This window comes from Choristoneura fumiferana, chromosome 3 (assembly GCF_025370935.1).
Source record: "Choristoneura fumiferana chromosome 3, NRCan_CFum_1, whole genome shotgun sequence".
Lineage (NCBI taxonomy): Eukaryota > Metazoa > Arthropoda > Insecta > Lepidoptera > Tortricidae > Choristoneura > Choristoneura fumiferana.
The window spans coordinates 17,086,088-17,104,368 of record NC_133474.1 but is presented as its reverse complement, the minus strand read 5'-3'; the positions used below and the strand labels follow the sequence as shown (position 1 = coordinate 17,104,368).

Genomic DNA, 18,281 nt, shown 5'->3' with positions numbered 1-18,281 from the left:
TCTTGGCACTAGAAATGAGAATATGCTGAGTCATACAAAAATTTAGGTGTCTTTTCCCTCCCAGCGGGTGTGGGCAGGGGAAATTTTATGCAAAAAGTGCAAATGCAAATTTTACAAACTAGGTTTCATTGATGTTTATATATTGCCACCAAAATAGCTATTTTTCCATGTATAAACAGACAGCGAGTGAAGCTATTAGCAAATTCCATTCGAAGGGCAGTTGAATCCCACAGTAAAGTTGACTTCGATGTTCTACCGCCCATTCAAAAAAATATAAGACCACGAAAATTGAGGCGGTCAAAACGCTCGACAACTGGCCCATTATAAAACATGAAACATACACATCCATAAGTGCATAATGTAGGTTTTTTCACTTCTCATGCTCGTAAAGTTCGTGTTTATGCTGTATCTAGGCAACATAAAATGACTTTTTATGCTCTTGTGCATAAAGTAAAATCTTCGTCTAAGACCAAGGTAATCCAGGTAAAGATTCTATTTATTTTTTTGTAATTTTTAATTTGTATAATACTAAATTAATCAAATAAATCAATTAAACTAAGTATTTATAATTATATAAGTAATGCATGAAAAATAAAAGGTATCTAGTAAGTGAACCATGTGTCCACTCTTGTTATTAAATAACATTCATTCATCTCCTCGCAATCGAAATGAAAAGCAGTGTTAAACTCGAGAATTAAACCCATTTTCCTCTCAACTTGTCTATCCACCCTCGCCTCGCCGTACCGGCTCGGGTGGGTATATGAAAGTCTTGGTTAAAATGGCTCGTTTGATGCTCGTTTGGTGATTTCTTCACAGGCGTCAATGTTACTTTCCCTGGGATCGCCACCTCGATTACTTCAATATTTACACTCCCAGCAACTGTCGGCTAGAGTGCCTCTCTAAATACACCTATAAGAGATGTAGTTGCGTTTGGTTTCATATGCCACGTGAGTAATTTTGCTATTAGTTTGATAATTACTAGAAATATGTAAGCAGTGTGCGACTTGCACCTCCTAGAGGAAAGACTACGAATTAGTCCGAAACATGTAACAAACATGGAACATTCACTCAATTGTCTATTTTATTTCAATACGAGTGAATCCTACGTACGGTAGTTTCATGTTTAAAATTAAGCAGTCCCACATCTCTTCGTTCTACGTTTCTCTTTAAACCACCACAGCAGGGAAACATGTTCAAATGATATCAAGATCACGTACTTCCATATCCTTTATAGTCTACTGTTTGCCTGGACATCTGTTTGGAAGAGTAACAGTTCGGTGATTTTCTTGGGGCCTACACGTTTGGGATGTCCTGTATCCAGAAGACAGTTCGTCAACACAAATAATTAAGAAATGATTCTTAATGCGGCTCGCATTAAATTTTATAAAATACGTCATTTATTTGTTGCCCGCGAAGGAATGGATATGATAGGTATACTTATAGCATAACTTACGTGGTTAAGGTTGGTATTAAAGAAGGATTGCGTTTAGGTAGTTGTTAATGTGTTTACTTGCCACACGGCGCTTTGCTTTAGTTGTGTGTGTGTTTAGTTGTGTTTAGCGTTTGTTTTTGTTGTTTGCTTTAGCTGTCTTTTTTTTAACCAATTACGGCATAGTATTTTACAGCGTTATATTTTATAGTTTGACACTTTTTACAGATACAAACAGCTCAGAACTTTGTACTGCATCAAAATGGTCTTGCGTTACGAAAGCGATAGGTAAGATTTTAAATCTGTGTGCCTCCTGCTAAAACTAATACAACTCAGAAAGTGTTTCTTACTTACTAATTTTACTTGGCAAAACCCTTTTTAAAAACACCTTAGTTACAAACTATGTTGGAAAACTAAATGTAGTTTAAACTAACTGATCTATTGACTAATGTTTTGTCATCGTATTTTGTCGGAAAAGTTTGTATTTGTTTTGCTTTCTCAACTAGTTTGTTTACTGAAACGGGTCTCCTTCGTAATCTATAATATCGTTTGTCCTAAACTCAAATGCCATAACACTTTTGCCATAAACACTTTTGCCATATCATACTTTTGCCATAATAATCATTTGTCATAATGACCTTAACGTCCTAATAATCTTAAGCCATAATATCACATGTCCTAATACTCTAAATCCTTAATATGTTTTGTGCTAATACAGTAAGACATAAAACTTAAGAGTTATAATATTAAATGCCATAACAGAGCACTTGTTGGCAAACAGCGACTTGCAAGCCAGAAAAGTAGATTAGGTTAGAACTGAGACCCCAACAGTGAGGAACCGGTACCAGAAAAGTAAGTAAGGTTAGGTTAGAACTGCGACTCCTACAGAAACGAACCGCAGCCAGAAAAGTAGATTAGGTTAGGTTTGGTTAGAACTGCAACCCCTGCAGAAACGAACCGCAGCTAGAAAAGTAGGTTAGGTTAGAATTGTGACTGAAACTATTGAGTAAGCAAGATAGGTACAAACTTTTTCGACAAAATACGACGGCAAAGAATTATTCACTTCACTTGATTTGTAAAGCTTTTAAGCCATATAGCCGCCTCACAATTTTAGTTTACGTGACTTTTTTTTTACTCTTTGGTTCTGTGGCGACTATTACTTTTACAATTTAACATTTTAGACGAGTTGGCATCCAGATCGTTGAAGTTCAAGATGGACGAAACATGTAACTGCCTGCCCTCGTGTGCCAGCGTGCAATACGATGCGGAAATACTAAAGACAATGTTTGATTTCAAAAAAGCTTATATAATTAACAGAACAGCGTACGACAAGTCACAACGTAAAGAGGATGAGTTTGAATTTTTGGCCAAGTACGTTAAATCAAACTACATAATTCTAGCCGCGCAGCAGTTCATGATGCTTAGACAAAAAGTTAAGCTTAAATAAGTCAGCAGGTGGTAGGACGTTGTGCAAGGTCCGCCCGGATTGCTACCACCATCTTGCTCACTAATCCTGCCGTGAAGCAGCAGTGCTTGCACTGTTGTGTTTCGGCGTGGAAAGTAAGACAGCCGGTGAAATTACTGGCACTTGAGGTATCCCATCTTTTAGGCCTCTAGATTGGCAACGCGTCTGCAATGCCCCAGGTGTTGCAGATGTTTATGGGCGGTGGTGATCTCTTACCATCAGGAGACCCACTTGCTCGTTTGCCATCCAGTCGAATAAAAAAAATCATTGAATTATATTCAATGCAAGACTGGTCTTTGGAATCTTTTTGTATTTTTTATTTCAAGTCCAAATTTTGTTACTTTTACGGTCATCCCGTAAAACCCACATCGAAAATACAAACTGAAACATAGATCCACAGAAAAACCAGAAAAAGAGACCAGATCCTCGGCATTCCGTGCCACGTGCTATACCGCTACACCACCACTGGACCTTCAATGTTTTTTTCTCCGATTACTTTATTACTAGTACTGCAATTTCATGTTCTGTGTAACAAGAACATGCAAGTTGTAGGTAGTCATTTCGTCTATACATATTGATAAAGAAACGATACGAGTAAGTACGTAGGTAATTATAAATAAAATAAGCACATGAACACATCATATCAGCTGAAAGACGTCCACTGCTGGACAAACACTTGCCTCAAAAAGTTTCACAACGGGCGGTCTTCAATTGCCCCCATCCAGCTTCATTCCATTTGCGGTCGCCATTCCAGACCCTATACTATGAAGTGCAAAATTCACGCTAATATTATTTAATATGTGAGTGAGAGGGACAGTACGAACTTTGTAGTAGCCCCCCTGAACTAAAGTTTACTGCCCGCTTCAGTCTGTAATATTTTCTTAAAGAATTAAATTTAGTAGATTAATTTATAAAGAAAGAACGACAGATTGTTCTTCTCTTCTTTTTCAACCTTTCACCACCCAATGCTGAGTGTAGGTCTCTTCTAATGCACGCCACACACACTCTCAACTGATGTACGACAGACTCGAATGTCAACAATTAATTGTATTAAAAACTAAGAGAGTTAATAGACTGTTCATTTTAATAAATACATTTTGAACTTGAACTTAATCCCTTTACTGGCAGCATCCTGAGTAAGAGCAATAATAATAACGTTAGTTAATATTTTAGATACAACATCTCGAAGGTAGAGATGTACTTTAAGGAGCCCCAGTTCGTGTCAATGCGTCGCTCGGAGCTGTTCGGGCTGACGGACTTCCTGGCCAACTGCGGCGGGCTGCTCGGGCTCTTCCTCGGCTTCTCCTTCCTCAGCCTCATCGAGATCTTCTACTTCTGCACGCTCAGGTAACTCCAGCCTACATCATAAAGAACTTGCTTACTTGAAACATTAATTCCATTACCACACTTTACTATATGAATCAGATGCTAAATCAGTGAACAAGACATTGTTCTAATTTGCACTTACCATCAAGTGAGATGGTGACAAATCGCTGTTTAGTTTAAATACGGAACCCTAAAAAGGCATACAACTTATGAATACCAACTACATATATATATATCCATCTCAAAAAAAAAATTCAATTGGAGTCAAACGTGACAAAATTTACCTAATGAATTTACCTATTAGCCATAGTCTGAATTTATTTTTTTGTGGCTAGATAAATTATCTTATAGTAACTAGACTAGTTAATGACTACAATGACATTAATTACTCCCTTATATTATTATGTTACAGATTATGGTGTACACTGAAAAAGGATATCAAAATTGAGAAAAAGAGGTTTAAAGAATCCATGTATAAAAAGTAACTTCACACTAGTATTTTTATTCAATAAAATGTAATCAAAATTATTCATTGAATTAATTAAGTATTTCTATCATCTCAATTGCACGTGGTTGTTTGATGTTCTCAATAAAAAACATATACATAGTTACTTAGTTTCTTGTTTCGATTTAAGAGGTTATTTGTAGAACATTTTGTTTTTAGAAATTTTACTGTTCAATGGGTTACTAATTTTATAATTGAAATTCGGCATTTGTTCCCCGTACCTTGATTCTCGTCAGTCATCTCAACTTTGCCGAAATATAGAGCTTCTCTAAAATGAAGATACACGGAACAAAACCCGAATTTATATCATAAAGTTTTACTGTTGTTACAAATAAATATTTAAATAAATATTTATCAAAAATTCTCGATTTACTGTACCTACTAAATTATTATTTTACCTTATAATTGTAATCCATACAACTTTCAAACCTTTACCTATGTCACATTCGTTCAATCTCTCTACTCTATGCATTATACTTAGCTCTTATCGACGTGGATAGCGTAGCCTGCGGGCGCCGGCGCCGGCGTCGGTGAAACTATCATCGTACTATACTTGGTTTGAATTAGAATAAGAATACTTTATTGGCTATTCGCAAAAACAGTTTTATAGTACACAAATACAAGTTATGACAAAAAATAAATAAAAGCAAGTTTTTGCGAAGACGCGAAACGGTCCTAGCTCAGCATAGTGTTTGGATAGGTATTTAACAAAACGTAAACAAAACAATGTCAATTGGTGTCCTAAATGTTTAAATTCCCCCATTAAACTATCTAAACATTTACATTTCGATATTGAAAAACACTTACTAGTCTAGTTCGTATTACAATGATATGATATGATAAGTAAAATGAATGTACCAAATCTGGCAGCTTAAGTTTGTTAACATTTAGTTAAATACCTTTTTTTTTATTCGACTGGATGGCACACGAGCAAGTAGGTCTCCTGATGGTAAGAGATTACCACCGCCCATAGACACCTGCAACACCAGGGGGATTACAGATGCGTTGCCAACCTAGAGACCTAAGATGGGATACCTCAAGTGCCACTGGCTGTCTTTTGTCCCTACGCCGAAACGCAACAGTGCAAACACGGCAGGATTAGCGAGCAAGATGGTGGTAGCAATCCGGGCGGACCTTGCACAATGTCCTACCACCTGCAATAGTTAGATCACCTTAGAAATCTAATTTCTTTGTACAATAATTTCGCATTTGTTGGCTTTGTTACGATTTCCCATATTCGTGTCTCTATCCTTTGAACAAAAATTAATAGTTTTTTAGGGTGTTTCTAACCTACGTACTAGTACAAAGCCTCGTTCCAATCGCTACAGTATAAACGGAGAAATTACTGATTTACGAGGATTTACTGATTTGGGAGTGCACATTAATTTTATTTGGATTCTTGCATCTAATCAAATAATTTATAAACTTAGAATATTCCTGAGAAGAAGCTCTACTCGGGATTTTGGTCTTTGTACAGAGGTAGAGACACGTTATGTTGTTGTCATGTTACTGCTTTCTATAAAATAATTTTAAATGTTTAATATTCTCAAGTAAGTGAATTTTGTGTACAAGTCTTTTCGGAATAAAGTACCTCTAAGTCGAATTCTTTCTACTAAATTTTCACATTGTGGCAGTACCCTAGAGGAACGGAACTTTGAAATAATATGCTGTCAATGTCAAGGCAAGACTGACGACCGCGCGCAAGATTTATTGCGTCGGCGCAGATGAAAGCGATCGATCCAAGATGGCCGCGCCGCCATGTTTAGTTCGGGCCGTGTCTTGTTAGAAGTTTATTATTCAATCAGCTGCCTTATCCGCTATCCACGCGTCTAAATCAATAGGAGGATGATGGCTTCGTGTGAGATAACGAAGAAACGGCATGGCTACTCGTTTAATGATTTATTCCATTTTGGGAAGTATAAGAAGGGGATTCTAAAGTTAAGGGTAATACGACGGAGTATTTTAAAGTAGTATATTTATTTATTATTGGATACACATTACTAAATCAAGTTGTACAGGGTAAAAGTTTTGGTGAGTTCGGTAGTTATAATATTCCTACTAAAAATATAGCTATGAGAATATTTTACCGTAAAATAAGTACGAACAATTTAAAAACAGGCAGAAAATCTGTTTTTTTTTTTTATTTATATCAAAGTGTTTAGTAAAAACCTTTTTAGCATGTTGAACAATCTCGCCGTATAACCATTCGAATTCTAATCTAAACACATTTCTTAGCATTATCTATGGTTGTGCTATGGTGACGACTTAAAAAAAGTGACAATCTACTACGAAATTCGGAAATCAAAGTTCGTATCGTATCGCTGACGCTAATACGAAAGTGAGAGGGACGGTACGATAAGAACTTCGATTTTCGAATGTCTTATTAGCCCCCCTGTATTGACGGGTGGGCGTTATTTTATTCAGTTGATTTTTTAGCGCCTTTCTTTTGCCGAGCTGTGAAGTGTAGACACAAAATAATTTTATTTTTTGCATTTTTTTCCTCGCAATGTGATGAAAATCATTGTGTGTATCACGAGCCGTAAGGTGATTACGACCCTTAATGCACAATGTACTATTTACCATTCATCACAGTCGATCAACTATAACGTAGACAGTAATGAGTGGGACGGACAGAGGGACAGACACGCCTCGGACGACGGAGCTGTATAATTTGAGTATGGCGACATCTTCCTCTTATTTAACTTAAATTTGATTTCACCAAAAAAAACTTCTGCCAGAACTAAAACGAATGGGCTCGGAAAAAATATTTAAAATTATTTTTCATTCTAACAAGAGATGGAAAGTACAGTCCTTATTTCTTGGTGAATTTTAATATTTTAGTATCAACGGGAAGTTTGTAAATGAAAAAAACACTTAAAATATTTTGATGGTGTTGACATTAAAAAAAGCAAACTGTTTCGATCCACTGGTGACCATAGATCACAGAGATTATCAAACAATGTCTTGTAATTGTCATAGAATGAAGTAAAGCACCCATAAAGCAGTTCAGCCAGCCCACTAAACAGCGATCTAGGAGACTTTTGCAAATATACAATTCCGTGGGATCGTTCAGGGAGGGTTTGAAGAAAATGTGGGTGACACCAAGCACCTTATTATTATTAAGATTGGTTTTTTGGAATCTTTTTGTATCTTTTATTTACATTCCATATTTTTACTTTTACGGTCATCCATAAAACCTAAATTGAAAATACAAACTGAAATATAGATGCACAGAAAAACCAGAAAAATAAGACCAGCACTGGGAATCGAGCCCAGGTCCTCGGTATTCCGTACCGCGTGCTATACCGCTACACCACTGATGGTCAACGGTACCGACACGAATTTCCCCTATGCACCTCATATCTCAGCTTGTTAGTTTCTTATTTAGCCACTTAAGCAGTGACGCTAGCGACATCTATACCGTAGCCCTCATCGAGAAATTATTATGTTATTTGAGAAAAATAGAAGGTCAGCAAAGAAAACAAAGAAGAAAGAAACGGATCTATCAATTACAATACATGAACTAAAATAACTCTTTGCTCATCCGCGACCTTACATTGATATGGACCTCCGCAAAGTAACGCCCGATTCAATAAATAATGATTTACAATACATGACTCTTTATTGAACACTGCATTATACGCAATAAAATTCAGTAAAATACTAGTATATAGAGAAACTTACAAGGTCAGCAAGGGAAACAAGCAGGAAAGAAAAACATTCATAAAGTACAATAAAATGACTCTTTATTGAACGAACACTACATAATACACAAATCAGTAAAATACTATATAAAGAAACTTACAAGGTCAGCAAGGAATACAAGGAGGAAAGAAACAGATCTAGGCAGGTGTTGCAATTATTCATAAAATAGAGAATTGATGAAATACATCAAATAACCAGACATACAACATACACTAAAATTATTTAGACGAAATAGATAGGTACATAGTAATACATTTTAAAACTATAGACCACATAATAACTAATAGTACTACTGTACAGAAGGGTCTCTCTCGAACATAAGTCAAGTTTAGGTATAAATCGTTGCCTACTCTTATGACTTGCACGCGAAATTGAAACTTATCATGTTACACGAGCATTCATATTCCGTTGGGCACCGTTGACTCGAAACCTGTTTGGCGCCAAGAGCACAGGGTTCCCACTCGCCGATGAATAAAGATAACAGTGGGTAGGTACTAATATGAATTCAATAAGCTACCTTTAATAAATAAGTAAATAAACTTTAATGGCTAAAGCTACAAAACAACAATATTTTATCAGCAACGGCAACCATTTGGTAGTAGGTACCGTACCTCTTTGTTCAATCTGTAGTGATATTTTTGTTTAGTTTCTTTTAAGTTGGCTTGACAAAGTGCCTACTTACTTATAAACAAACATTTGAGCAAACTTAGTTAAAATGGGTCTAAAGTGTTAACTTTTAGGTGAATTAAACGGTATTCAATCAATAAGGAATCGACTTTGATTGTAAACAATACGAAAATCTACTAAATAGGTACCTACCTGTCGCAAAACTATATTCCTTTAGATGCCCTAAAATCCTTGTAATACCTAACAATCTTGTTTTCATTATGCACCTACTACTCTTACAGAGTATTTTACTACTTATATGATGGTTTAAATTAAATGCAAGAAAATGGCAGGGTAATGGTATGGTAGGGTGAAAACGAGCAGGCGAATCGCTTGATGGTAAGCGATTACCGTCGCCCATGGACACCTGCAACACCAGAAGAGTCACAAGTGCGTTGCCGGCCTTTAAGGCAGGAGTACGCTCTTTTCTTGAAAACTTGAAGGTCATATCGGTCCAGGCATACGGCTTCTTACCTTTCAATACCTATCTTTCGGAAGGTTGAAAAATGATAATTCCGATTCCTTTATCTTCGTTTTATTTATACAGCCATAAACAATTTCGAAGTCATAGTTTGCAAAAAAAATAAGTTGTTGGTAGGTACCCACACAAATCACGCGCGACGCGTCCAGCATGCGAGCTAAGCGGCAACCCACTGCCCAATGGTTGGGTGCGCCGGCCGAACGTACATACATACCTAAACTGCGGAGTGTCCAACCCCTGATTAGATGTCAGAATAAAAAAGAATAGGGTACAGCCATAAGTCTGAGCAAGCACAACGTTCGTAGCATATGGAAGGAAGTTCCAAAGGTATATAAGAGACCCCATTGCTGCAAACTTTTTCCTGCTAACCTCACACACATGAGAAGACAAAGTTAGGGTGCAGTCAAAAATAACATTCAAGCTCTTTGACTGGATGCGAAAAAGGTATCAGAACACCGTAAAATAATGTAAGTGGGCTACTTGCGAAGTCGACTTTTGGGATAAGTTCTTGCCGTCGCCAAAAATTGCTTGGGTTTTTGTGATATTCACTTTTATATACAAATAAATCGCTCATTTTAAATCCTTATTAAAGTTAGTAAACTTTTAACAGACGCAAGATCACCAAAAAAAGTGCTCGTCACTGTCCCAATAGTTGGCATCTTTAATCTTATGTCATTAGCAATAGAGATGACAGCAGGGTGTCGTCTATTGGGCATTAGCGTGCCCAGCACTAGTAAGTTTACCTAAATGGTTAGTTAATTTAACAGAACGTTAGACATTCCTCAAATAACAGTGTGTATATGACGCGTTAAAAATTTCTTCAAATGTGATCTATGTTTTTGTTGTAACTTAGTTAACGTTTATATATTGATTCTTTAAACTTCTTCTTTTCAATCTTGATATCCTTTTTCAGAGTACACCATAATCTGTAAAATAAAGTGGAGCTTGGGTAACAGTTTCAAGAATTATTGCAATTATAATATACACATTTTACGAAACACATCTGACACACTTTTTGCGACCAAATCGTATTTAATGACATAAAATTACAGACACAGTGTTACCTATGTACCCTAGGTACGGTACATAGGTAACAATATGAATAAAACTTTCAAGTGATTTCTACATTTTGGAAAGAATCAATTAAAATTATTTGTAATATTCCGCATAGTACAAACCTTGTAGTATTTGCCACAACATAACTTTTTAAGGAAGTCAAAAGTAACCTGAGCGTGCAGAAGTAGAAGATCTCGACGAGGCTGAGGAAGGAGAAGCCGAGGAAGAGCCCGAGCAGCCCGCCGCAGTTGGCCAGGAAGTCCGTCAGCCCGAACAGCTCCGAGCGACGCATCGACACGAACCGGGGCTCCTTGAAATATATCTCGAGCATCGAGAAGTTATGACTGAAATAAAGGTTAACCTATTGTAATTGTTAAGGGCTTATACTTTTTTAAAAGGCGGCAGCCGACCAATAGTAACTACTCATGGGCAGTAGTATTCATTTCCCATTAGATGATCCCCTTGATGCCCTTAGTGTAAGTTTTCGGTTACAAAATACGTCTCGATCGCGTTCGCGTTAAAATCTCAATTTGTATGCAAACTCGAACAGCGCCTCTAGCGGAACGTTTGCGAAGTTCGTGTTTCCATACAAATTGAGATTTTAACGCGAACGCGATCGAGACGTATTTTGTAACCGAAAACCACCCGAAAACTTACACTAACGGTACCGCTTGCTGGTTTGCCTCCCTCTCAATAAAAAAAAGGCAACGGATAAACATACTTAATAAGATACTCAAAAATTAAAATTAAAAAATTCAAATAATTTATTCAGTAAGTAAGCCGCAATGGGCTCTTTTACACGTCATTTTTAGGGTTCCGTAGCCAAAATGGCAAAAACGGAACCCTTATAGTTTCGCCATGTCTGTCTGTCTGTCCGTCCGCGGCTTTGCTCAGGAACTATCAATGCTAGAAAGCTGTTATTTTGCACGAATATATTTTTAAACTATGCCGAAATGGTACATAAAAAAATTCAAAAAAAAATTTTTACAGTACCTCCCATAGACGTAAAATGGGGTGTTTTTTTCTTATTCAACCTTGTAGTGTGGGGTATCACTGGATAGGTCTTTTAAAACCATTAGGGGGTTACTAAGCTATTTTTCGATTCAGAGATTTGTTTGCAAAATATTCAACTTTAAATGGCAAATTTTCATTAAAATCGAGCGTCGATTTGAAAAAAAATCAGAATGGTACTAAGTATATCAAACTTACAAGGAAAACTATAACGGTTAAGTTTTCTAGAGAATTATTAGTAGTTTAAGAGTAAATAGCAGCCTAAGGTATAAAATATACCTAAACTTGGAAAATTCCGTACAAAATACGATATCCTTACAAAAATATTACTTAATTTTTTCGTAATGGCTACGGAACCCTATTTTGGGCGTCTCCGACACGCACTTGGCCGGTTTTTATAAACAACCAGCGCTTTCGGAAAGACCATCATTGCCTAGAATAATGCGCCGCAAGAAATTTGGCAGAAAGTAATTTTTCTAAATAAATAATTACAAATAAAATACTTCTAAACTACTACAGTATAATTATTCGTCCAAATAAGGTTTAAAAAGTCAAGGTTTTTTCCGTAAAGCAATAAGACAGTAAAGTCAACAAAATACGGGTCTGTCATTTGTTTTTAGTTCTTATTATAATTTATAAGTCAGTTTACCAGAAACTATGTAAGAAATCAGTTTTCCTGCAATCGTCTCGCGGCGTGTATGGAGGCGAAGGCCGCGACGGTGACATAAATACAGAATAATAGTGTAAATTAAACACTAATTATATTTTTGGTGACTCACAAGTCGCAGCAATACTGGTGTAAAAAAAATGATTTATTGTACATTTCTTAAATAGCTGCTATCGTAAATCCTATTTACCCACCTGTTTACAAGTTCAGAGTAAAACTTCTCACTGTCGTCTCTTTTGGACTTGTTATACGATCTTTCATTTGCCATAAAGTGTTTTTTTAAGTCATACGTTGTTTTCAGCACTTCTGCGTCATATTGCACGCTAACACATGCAGGAAGGCATTTGCATGTTTCACCCATATCATGCTTGAACTTTTGGATGCGACTTCATCTAAAACGTTAATATTACGGTGGGTTCGTTGATCATTTCACAATCAATTGAATTGACTAGATTATTAACAGTATTTGAAACTTCGACTCATTAAAATTAAAATATTACCAATGGCTTCCCTTACGCAGGCCCTTTTCATTGCTGGGCACAGTTCAAAGCTGTTGTTATCTGTAAAAGTTCCACAAAGAAATAATTAATTTTACTTTATTAAAATTACATGAGAGCGGTCATAAAAAGCTCTACTATCTATTTTTTACCCGACTGGAAGGAGAGGTATAAAGTTTTTCGCGCGTATTTTATTATTTTCTCTCGCTACTCATACTAATAATCTATCTTATCTAATCTAATCTAATACCTTTAAACCAGCAATTCTTGTATATATTATTATATATATAATCAGAATCTCGGAAACGGCTCCAATGAATTCGATGAAATTTGGTATGTGGGGGTTTTCGGGGGTGACATATCGATCTAGCTTGGTCTTATCCCTAGAAACATGGCGATTTTGAAAATGTGATCAGATCAACTCTGATCAACTCAGTTCATTAAAGGCTAGCGTTTCGTAGCAGTATCAGTGATTAGTATTTCTTTTGTTTATAGTTTCTTTGTCTATAGGATGTGGGTTAGTAACACTTCAGTAACGTTCATTAAAATAGGAAATGTGAACGTTTAATGTAAATATACCCGATAAAGTCTTCAAAATCATCTTATTTCATCATGTCAGCCGAAAGATGCCTACTGCTGGCCTCCCCAAGGCTCTCCACTCAGACCGGCCTTGTGCCTTCCGCAGCCACAGCGATCCGCGATCTTTACCAAGTCGTCGCTCCATCTTGTTGGAAGCCTACCGACAGCTCGTCTCCCGGTCCATGGACGCCATTCGAGAACCTTCTGACACCATCGGCCATCAGTCCTGCGAACAATGTGCCCCGCCCACTGCCACTTTAGTTTCGCAATTCTTCGGGCTATGTCGGTAGCCTTAGTTTCTCTCTGAGTGACTTTGAGTTTTCTCATGAGGCCCATCGTTAGCGCCCACGTCTCAGATCCGTATGTCATCACTGGAAACACACACTGGTCAAAGACTTTTAACTTCAAACACTGCGGTAATTTGGATGAAAAGACACTGCGAAGCTTCCCGAAAGCTGCCCAGCCGAGTCGGATTCGATGAGTGATCTCTTTCTCAAAGTTGGACCTACCTAACTGGACCGTTTGTCCCAGGTATACATAGTCGTCAACAATTTCGAGCGCAGAGCCTCCGACTATTACGGGAATTGGTACAACATGGACATTAGACATGACTTTCGTCTTGTCCATGTTCATTTTCAGGGCAACTCAGTCGGAAACTCTGCTGAGGTCAGCGAGCATAGCACCGAGGTCCTCCATGGTCTCAGCCATGACAACAATGTCGTCGGCGAATCGAAGGTGCTGAAGTACTCGTCATTAATGTTGAAGCCACGTCCTTTCCAGTCCAGAACCTTAAAAACATACTCCAATGCAGCGGTGAATAATTCGGAGAGATCACACCTCCTTGTCTGACTCCCCACTGCAGAGGAATAGGCTTTGTGCTCTGATCCTGTAGTCGGACGGTCATAGTGGCGTTTTCGTACAGACACTTCAACACTTTGATATACGGATAGTCAACTTGGCACCGCTGGAGAGCCTGCAGCACAGCCCTAGTCTCGGTCGAATTGAAGGCTTTCTCGGACCCTGGAAAACAGCTCAAATAGTCGGGTCTAAGTTCTTCAAGACCCGCCGTACTAGAACCAAAAGGGTTTCGGACTCCACCCTTAGGCTAATGGAGGTGAGGAGTGAGATGATTCTGCAGTCTTCTGGTGACGCTTGTCGCTATCGGCAGCGGGTAACTGAGCGAGTCACTAATCCGAGAAACGTCTATTTAACGAAATAGAATTAAAGCCTTAAAAATTACTGTACATGTGAGTGAGTGTCATAAGATGGTTTTATTACAGTTTACAGGCAGAATATAAGTATCTTAACGCAAGTCAAGAGACGAAAGACTGGAACTTTAATTCTGGATACAGTTCAAATGATTATGTATATCCATTTCGAGGTCAAGTGAGTTTAAATCTACGATAATTAGATAATTTCATCCTGCACATAATATTATCATATTATTGAAATACTGGCATTTGGCAATTTCCGGAATTTCTCAAAAAATTCATCGTAAATTTCATTAATGTCGCATAAAAAAACTCCACGCCAAAAATTTCATAGCTCTAATTGTAGCAATTAATTACTAAATATATACATCATACTCGTATATCTATGCACTGTATATCATATGTATATCATACTCTTCCCAAATATGATGACATAACATAATCTTCCCAAAATATTCTATGTACAATACAATAACTCTTTATTGGACACCAACACACTTTTGTAATACGATCCTTATTTACTTGAGTTGATAGAATTTCTACACAGATGTCACTTAAAAAATGCACCCATCTCATATTGATAACTGATTTTCTCCCATCACGGCTTTCCACTGACACTTGCAGTCGTTTTTTTTTCTTCAGGAAAATGGGGAAAAGCCAGATTTAATGATGGTGCTGCGTCAAAATTCTAGTGACAATGACGAGCTATCAACAACCGCTAACGGATTTAAGGTAAAGTACCTTAAAAAAGTACCTAATAAAAATAAATTAATAAATTATACAGATTCTAAGCATTTTTAATAAAAAAAATCTAAAAAAATATAGATATTTAATGTAGATCATCATCAACCTACAATCGCATCAAATCCATTGAAAACAAAATTGGTGACGGAGATCTAAAAGGCGCCGCCCGCCTTCTTTTTTCTAGTGACGTGCTATCGCCAGATAACCCTGACACCCTTTCGGCCCTACAAACCAAGCACCCACCCGGCCCAGCAACTCCCTACTTTTTGGACCCACCTACAGCAACCCAGTCGTGCCTACAGATCAAAAACACCGATGTTGTAAGCGCTATTCATTCATTTAAAACGGGCTCTGCTGCGGGGTTAGATGGCCTTACTCCTCAACATTTAAAAGACCTGACGTCCCCGTCCGTGGGAGAGCAGGTGAACGACTCATTTCCTGTATCACCAACTTAATAATTTCATGTACTTGGGCAACATCCACCCAGATATCATACCCGTGTTATATGGCGCAAATCTAATCGCTTTAACGAAGAAAGACGGAGGAGTAAGGCCTATCGCTGTGGGCGCAACACTTCGTCGACTGGCCTCTAAAATTGCAGTTCGATACGTCTTACCAAAATTACAAAAACTGTTTGAACCGGTTCAGTTAGGATTCGGAGTCCAAGGAGGCTGCGAGGCCGCTGTACATGCCCTTCGGACCTACCTTAGTGACGGCCAGTGTGAAGTGTTGCTCAAAATTGATGTGAAAAACGCCTTCAATTCGGTAAATAGGGACGCCTTGCTCTCCGAAATTAAATCGAACATTCCCGAAATTTACAATTATCTCCTTCACTGCTATGCAGATCCAACAAAGTTGATGTACCGTTCAAACGAGTTGTCATCCGAAGTCGGCTGTCAGCAAGGTGATCCCCTGGGGCCTGCAATTTTCAGCTTGGCAATAAATCCAATAATTCAAAATTTGACATCAAAATTTAATGTATGGTATTTGGATGACGGGACCTTAGGAGGTGATGCAGACTCTGTACTATCCGACCTTTCTTTAATAATTGACAAATTCAAATCTATTGGTCTTGAACTTAATTTCAACAAATGTGAACTATATATTCCAAATTCCAACACAAATGTCGACAACCTGAAACTAAAATTCAACCAACTTGCACCAAACATTAAAATACTTGATAAGAATACGCTTTGCCTCCTAGGATCCCCCATTTTTGAAGACAGCTTTCCCGGATATATTCAAAATTGCAAATCTAAATTCGAAAATCTTTCTCATCGCCTTCTTGAAATTAGCCCACATTACGCATTGTCTGTCATTAAATTTTGCCTTTTCGTTCCTAAATTAACTTACGTGCTACGCTGCTCCCCTCTCTGGAAATATCAAAATCTCTTATCACAAATGGATAATCTGCTCAAAACTAATTTGGAAGCTATCTTTAATTGTCAACTTAGCGAGCAGTCGTGGACCCAAGGATCCCTCCCCATTCGGTACGGTGGTTTAGGGATCCGCAAAATTTCGGATGTCGCGTTACCAGCCTTTTTGTCGTCAGTCCATAGCTCGATCAGTCTCATAGGCAAAATCCTACGCACAAACTATGAGATCTCGGACTTGGAAGACGCCAAAAACGCTTGGTCAATTGCTTGCCCAGTCAAAATTTTCCGGAAAATCCAAAATCGCAACGGAGCTGGGACGACACTATATCTAAATTGTCCCAAGAATCTCTACTCCGCGAATCCTGCACTGCTGGACGAGCCAGATTATTAGCTGCAGGCACGAGAGAAGCTGGTTACTGGCTCCACGCGCTCCCTCCCGAAACTTGGCACCTTCCTAGAACCCAATACCCTGCGACTGTCGGTATGCCTACGCCTCGGGGTCCCGGTCTGCGCCCCACATCGGTGTCCCTGCGGAAACGACGTGGACCGGCTTGGGCATCACGGTCTTTCCTGCCAGAGAAGTGCGGGTCGTTTCTCAAGACATGCTGCCCTTAATGATATTATCCGTCGGTCTCTTGCTACGGTCAATGTGCCGGCTATTTTAGAGCCAACAGGCATATCTAGAAATGACGGCAAGAGACCGGACGGAATGTCGCTGATTCCGTGGAGTATGGGGTGTGCTAGTATGGGATGCAACTTGTGTTGACACACTGGCCCCGTCTCATCTCCACCGAACATCAATAAGGGCAGCAGCAGCAGCAGAAATGGCGGAAACTGCCAAAGCAGGAAAATACAGTGGTCTCGGTGCTGAATATGATTTTGTACCTTTCGGCGTCGAGACCCTTGGTCCGTGGGGCCCTGGCGCTCTGAGTCTCTTCAAAGATCTATCAAAGAGACTCAGAGATACCACAGGAGACCGAAGAGCTGGCAGTTTCCTCGCTCAACGCATCAGTCTTGCGATCCAGCGGGGAAATGCTGCCAGCATCTTTGGTACCATGCCGCAGGGTCCATTTTTAGATTTAATATAATTTTAGTTTATTTAATTTTATTGTACATAATATACCTTATTTAGTCGAATGAATATTACATGTTAGATTGAATAAAAACTTTAAATTAAAATTAAAAAACCCCCCGACTTTAAAAACGCCCGAAAAACTCGCGACAAAAAAACGCCGCAAAAAGACAACTAAAAAAGTAAAAAAATAATATATGCACTACCAAGCTGTTGCCCGCGACTCATCTGCAAAGAATTCGTTTATCCCTATCCCGCGGGGATATTGCTGATTTCTCGCAAAATTTTCACAAGTTAATTAAGTATAAGTACCTAGTAATTTATTTATCTAAGTTTCTTCGGTGTCGGGGGACCGCTAAGGTTAACAGCGAACTAAAGTACTTTTTTAAAGTATTCCCCGCACCTTTCCATAATCTTGCATAGTTATATAGCCATATTATTGGATATTTTCAAATTTTAGATCCCAAATATGTTATGTATTCCTTATTTCT

The 18,281-nt window shown here is 38.2% G+C and overlaps 3 protein-coding genes across 3 annotated transcripts in view; 1 reads left to right on the top strand and 2 right to left on the bottom strand.

Annotated features, from left to right (window-relative positions):
• LOC141426800 (alpha-tocopherol transfer protein-like) overlaps nt 1-18,281 on the bottom strand; it is a 321,849-nt gene that overhangs the window by 115,496 nt on the left and 188,072 nt on the right. The gene's annotated exons all lie outside the window — the stretch shown is intronic.
• Nucleotides 823-5,011, top strand: LOC141426256 (pickpocket protein 28-like). Its single transcript, XM_074085106.1, has 5 exons — nt 823-947; nt 1,658-1,717; nt 2,611-2,800; nt 4,068-4,241; nt 4,633-5,011. Exons 1-5 carry the CDS (start codon nt 941-943, stop codon nt 4,703-4,705), a joined length of 504 nt encoding a protein of 167 aa, XP_073941207.1. The 5' UTR covers nt 823-940; the 3' UTR covers nt 4,706-5,011.
• On the bottom strand, nt 10,232-10,969 carry LOC141426255 (pickpocket protein 28-like). The gene is made up of 2 exons (XM_074085105.1): nt 10,804-10,969; nt 10,232-10,503 (listed from the first exon to the last, which is right to left on the bottom strand). Exons 1-2 carry the CDS (start codon nt 10,962-10,964, stop codon nt 10,431-10,433), a joined length of 234 nt encoding a protein of 77 aa, XP_073941206.1. The 5' UTR covers nt 10,965-10,969; the 3' UTR covers nt 10,232-10,430.

Coding starts and splice junctions, on each gene's coding strand:
- LOC141426256 (XM_074085106.1), top strand. Junction 1,718..2,610: donor TTGCGTTACGAAAGCGATAG/GTAAGATTTTAA, acceptor TTAACATTTTAG/ACGAGTTGGCATCCAGATCG. Junction 2,801..4,067: donor GAGTTTGAATTTTTGGCCAA/GTACGTTAAATC, acceptor TTAATATTTTAG/ATACAACATCTCGAAGGTAG.
- LOC141426255 (XM_074085105.1), bottom strand. CDS start 10,964: ATGCTCGAGATATATTTCAAGGAGCCCCGGTTCGTGTCGATGCGTCGC. Junction 10,504..10,803: donor TTCTACTTCTGCACGCTCAG/GTTACTTTTGAC, acceptor TTTATTTTACAG/ATTATGGTGTACTCTGAAAA.